The following is a 5641-nucleotide window of genomic DNA, read 5'->3' on the forward strand; positions in this document are numbered from 1 at the left end:
CGGCCTTATTGCCATCCTATAAAATTTTCCCTTGAGCTTTAGTGGCATACGGCGGTCACACAACATGCCGGATGCACTCTTCCACTTCATCCATCCAGCTTGTATTCTATGGTTGAGATCTCCATCTAATTCTCCGTTCTTTTGCAAGATAGATCCTAAGTAGCGAAAACGATCGCTCTTTGGTATTTCCTGATCTCCGATCCTCACCCCTAACTCATTTTGGACTCCATTTGCACTGAACTTGCACTCCATATATTCTGTCTTTGATCGGCTTAGGCGAAGACCTTTAGATTCCAACACTTCTCTCCAAAGGTTAAGCTTCGCATTTACCCCTTCCTGAGTTTCATCTATCAACACTTTATCGTCTGCGAAAAGTATACACCAAGGAATATCATCTTGAATATGTCCTGTTAACTCATCCATTACCAACGCAAAAAGGTAAGGACTTAAGGATGAGCCTTGATGTAATCCTACAGTTATGGGGAAGCTTTCAGTTTGTCCTTCATGAGTTCTTAAGGCAGTCTTTGCTCCTTCATACATATCCTTTATAGCTTGGATATATGCTACTCGTACTCCTTTCTTCTCTAAAATCCTCCAAAGAATGTCTCTTGGGACCCTATCATATGCTTTTTCCAAATCTATAAAGACCATGTGTAAATCCTTTTTCCCATCTTTATATCTTTCCATCAATCTTCGTAAGAGATAGATTGCCTTCATGATTGAGCACCCTGGCATGAACCCGAATTGGTTGTCCGAAACCCATGTCTCTTGCCTCAATCTATGCCCAATGACTCTCTCCCAGAGCTTCATTGTATGGCTCATTAGCTTAATACCCCTATAGTTCATGCAATTTTGTACGTCGCCCTTATTCTTGTAGATAGGCACCAAAGTGCTTTTTCGCCACTCAGTTGGCATCTTCTTCGTTTTCAAAATCCTATTGAAAAGGTCAGTGAGCCATGCTATAACTGTCTCTCCCAAGACTTTCCACACTTCGATCGGTATATCGTCTGGGCCCACTGCTTTTCTATGCTTCATCTTCTTCAAAGCTACAACCACTTCTTCCTTCCTGATTCAACGATAAAAAGAGTAGTTTCTACACTCTTCTGAGTTACTCAACTCCCCTAAAGAAGTACTCATTTCATGTCCTTCATTGAAAAGATTATGAAAATAACCTCTCCATCTGTCTTTGACCGCATTCTCTGTAGCAAGAACCTTTCCATCCTCATCCTTGATGCACCTCACTTGGTTTAGGTCCCTTGTCTTCTTTTCTTTTGCTCTAGCTAGTTTATAGATATCCAACTCTCATTCTTTGGTATCTAGTCGCTTATACATGTCGTCATAAGCCGCTAACTTAGCTTTTCTCACAACTTTCTTCGCCTCTTGCTTCGCTCTTCTATACCTTTCACCATTTTCATCGGTCCTGTCCTTGTATAAGGCTTTACAACATTCCTTCTTAGCCTTCACCTTTGTTTGTACCTCCTCATTCCACCACCAAGATTCCTTTTGGTGTGGGGCAAAGCCCTTGGACTCTCCTAATACCTCTTTTGCTACTTTTCGGATACAACTAGCCATGGAATCCCACATTTGGCTAGCTTCCCCCTCTCTATCCCACCCACACTGGGTGATTACTTTCTCTTTGAAAATGACTTGTTTTTCTCCTTTTAGATTCCACCATCTAGTCCTTGGGCACTTCCAAGTCTTGTTCTTTTTTCTCACTCTTTTGATATGTACATTCATCACCAACAAGAGATGTTGATTAGCCAAGCTCTCTCCCGGTATAACTTTGCAATCCTTACAAGTTATACGATCCCCTTTCCTCATTAGAAGAAAATCTATTTGTGTTTTTGACGACCCACTCTTGTAGGTGATCACATGTTCTTCTCTCTTCTTAAAGAAGGTGTTGGCTAAGAAGAGATCATATGCCATTGCAAAATCTAAGATAGCTTCCCCATCCTCGTTTCTCTCCCCAAAACCATGGCCACAATGAAAACCTCTATAGTTGCTTGTCTCCCTGCCCACGTGTCCATTTAAATCTCCTCCTATAAATAACTTCTCCGTCTGGGCAATTCCTTGCACCAAGTCTCCAAGGTCTTCCCAAAATTTCTCCTTCGAACTCCTTCGAACACACATTTTGGACATAAGCACACACATGCATACCGGATGGTGACTCCCCCATTATGAAGATATGCAGTGACATTCTGTTTGACCCATTTTCGGGCAGTTGCGTAATCATGAGCAAGTTTGTTCAATTTTTCATTGGGAATTCCGACCATGACACCAATACCAGTGCTGGACAAGGCTTTCATGGTCTTAGGATCCACATCGAAAAGCTTCAGTTTCTTGATCCCGTTGTCCTTAAGCACCCTTAACAACGTTGTCGGGAGGCAAAGGGTGCGACGACATTTGCCCCCAGTTCACACCTAAACCTTGTACAAGGTCCAGGTCTACCCAGATTACCAGCATTACGGAACACAACAACCACACAATAAACATTTAGCTCTTAGCTAGCTAGCTACCAATCGAGATGGCTACGCTTCTTTTGAATTGTGAGTACTCTTCAATTCTGGAATTAATGGAGTTTAAGAAGAAAAGTTTAATTAATGGAGTGGAGTTAAACAAGATATATGCATGGGTTCGACGGAATTGAAGGCCTCTTATTTGTAATAAAAGATACCAGTGGAAGCGCTCAAAAAGTTTGTTACCAGGCTAATTAACCAACTGATTTCTAAATTTAGTTGGCTTTTTTCTACTAGTGTCTACTTTCCTCATATCATTTTTTTCGTTGTCTAAATCGTTCTACATCCTACGTACATATTTCCAGTGTTCAAGGCTGTAGAGAAACGAGCCTTGAAACTAGCTACTAGCTAGGGTAAGTTCAAAATTTAGCTAGAATACCATAATTATCTAATACAAGTATCATACAAGGATATTTAAACTTGATTAATCACAATGCATATACAGTTAATTATTAATTTTATGTAATTAGTACAATATTAATGTTGTATTGCAGAAATATTTTTCATATCTTAATTGTATAATATTGGCTGGCTAATTAATTCCTTTATATGTATGTATTAGTCATTGCATGTATGTCTAACTAGCTTACATCATTATTAATGTGAGGAAGCTCATATCATCATCCACAAAAGTCCTACAAAGATGCTGAATGCATAAGCCACACCAACTGCACCATGCCTCGGGGCTCCGGTGTTGACAATCTGAACTGGAAAGAGGCAATCTCCTACTGAGGGATTGTTTTTCGTGATGGTTGCCATCCCATTAAAGTTACATGTTCGAACATCTTGGTCTCTGTTTTGGAAGTAGGAGTTGAAAGCATAAGAGACTTTGCCATGTTGATCCAAATCGCATGACCTTCCAGTCCCCAAGCTTGTGCAATCAGACCCAGCGCACGCATAGTTGAGTTCCGCATCAGTTTGGCTCATGTTCTTAACGTCGCTGTTCAACACGCACCACTGCTTCTCCAAGTATTCAACTCCTTTTACGGCCTTCAGCATTTGATCTCCGTTTCCTTTTCCGCTGAGGTCCATGGGGAACTTTGGCTGCCCATCATATCGGAAAATACCCCAGTGACGTTCAAAGTCTCCAGGAGCAATACTTTTCTGGTCTTCGTCGAAAAGGCCAAACAAGTAGACTTCGAGTTTTCCCTTCCTAAGAGGGGTGCCCTCGTCCTTGCCAAGTTTCTTGAGAAGGCCATCATAAAATTTCTTGGCATTTTTTATATTGGCATTCTTGTCACCATCAGTAGGCCATCCGGCTTCCCCAATTATGATTTCCATGTTACCAAAACCTTCCTTCTTTAGTGCATTAATCAGCGTATCACAATTTGCATCAAACACGTTCTTGTACTCAATGTTGTTGTCGCTCACTGGCTTGCTACCACCTTCAAAGAAAGCAAATTCTTTGGGGAAATCGGGGCTCTGGTAGAGACTAAGGAAGGGGTAGATGTTTACGACAAAAGGGGACTTATTGTCGCGAAGGTGACGAAGTATCTCGACCATGTTGTTCTTAATATCCTTTCGAAAACGCCCGTCTGATGGTTTGCTTGACGACGATTCGTAAACATCAGCATTGAAGGGCACTGTGGCTTTGACTTTGTCCCCAGCTCCTGTTTCACGTATGGCCTTTTGAATGTTTTTCAATGCCGGGTAAGTAGTCTTAACGTAGGAACCGTTGTAACTCGTCAAATATGGCTCATTACCAACAGCCACATAACTGTAAATTAAAGTTAAACACAACAAAAATATGTAAATTAAACTTCCGACCATATCAATGTATGACAACCTAATTATATATACAAATTAAGGAAAAGAAAATTAATCCAAACCTGATACTAACGCTGCCAAGCCATTTGGTAACGTTCTCCTTCACCCATTGTTGTGCCTCTGAATAACTATCAGCAAGCTTTTCCAATTTCTCATTGGGGATTCCAACCATGACCTGAATACCTGACCCGGCCAATGCGTTCAAGGTCGAAGGTTCCGCATCGAAAAGCTTCACTTTCTTGATCCCATTGTCTTTGAGCATCTGAACAACATTTTTAGGAGGCAACTGGTGCGACGCCATTGCACCCCAGTTGACACCTAAACCTTGTGCAAGGTTGGTTGTGGCCAAAATTACCGACAAGACCCATACGAGAAACACGGCTCGAGCCATGGCTTGCACCGGCTCCAATATGTTGGACTATTGAGAAGATAGCCAGCCAATTAGTGGTTGATTGTGTTATCTAGGCTACAGGGCCTAGGTTTATTAATTGGGGGATGGGGAAGTTTCTCGGGGCTGAAGGAAGAGTTTAAATATACGGATGGCCGCAATAGAGTTAGGAACGTACGTGCTCATTGGTTTTGGCAAAGGCTATGCCTCTCTTTTGTAAAACAACCAATGGAAGCGAATAGAAAAGTCCAATTTTAGTTGGATGGTATACAAGAGCCATACAAGGTGTCAACTTTTCTCAAACTATTTTCTTTTTCTAATTTAGGGTTTTTACATTTTCTGCAATTCACAGCTCTACATCTAATAAACTCTGCCTTAAAACTAGCTCTTAAATTTAGCTATTTTTCTTAGAGAGTTGCAAACACAGGAAGAATTTGTTTTATTTCTTTTATACTTCACTATTATTGTATCATACATATTACAACAAAATTTCTTTAATCATTGGGCAACTAGTACAAAAATATAAGCAAGCGACAGTAAAAAACAGTCGTTGTTAACTAGGTATTAGTTTAAGATCCATTTGGTATTTGTCTTTTTACACCAAAAGCAACTTCACTTTAAAATTAAAAAAATTAGTATTTGATTAAAATAAAATATCCTGCAACTTTTAAAAGCACCCTATAGGTTGCTTTCAAAAGTTTCTTTCATAAAAATCAGAGTTGAGCCTTTAATAAATATTTTCAATTCCTGTAATATTGTCATTACTTTTCAAAGTGACATTATTTATCCTACACACATTTGATCTCTTGAAAACATTGTGACCGCCACCAGCTACCATTGTTAGAAGTAGGGGTGGGCATAAAAAATTGTCAAACTAGAACTGAATTGAACCGTATAAATTTATAGTCAGGAGTCTAAGATTGAGAATTTGAGGGTTTTGTCTATTTGAGAAGGGAACCTATCACAGTAA

At 40.1% G+C, this 5641-nt stretch overlaps 1 protein-coding gene across 1 annotated transcript; it reads right to left on the reverse strand.

Annotated features, from left to right (window-relative positions):
• Positions 1-2940: 2940 nt before the first annotated feature.
• Positions 2941-4846, reverse strand: LOC103454810 (glucan endo-1,3-beta-glucosidase 8-like). The gene is made up of 2 exons (XM_008394408.3): positions 4346-4846; positions 2941-4233 (listed from the first exon to the last, which is right to left on the reverse strand). The coding sequence occupies exons 1-2, from the start codon at positions 4672-4674 to the stop codon at positions 3129-3131; spliced, it is 1434 nt and encodes a 477-aa protein (XP_008392630.2). The 5' UTR covers positions 4675-4846; the 3' UTR covers positions 2941-3128.
• Positions 4847-5641: the final 795 nt, after the last annotated feature.

Source organism: Malus domestica, chromosome 01, assembly GCF_042453785.1.
Source record: "Malus domestica chromosome 01, GDT2T_hap1".
Taxonomy (NCBI): Eukaryota; Viridiplantae; Streptophyta; class Magnoliopsida; order Rosales; family Rosaceae; genus Malus; species Malus domestica.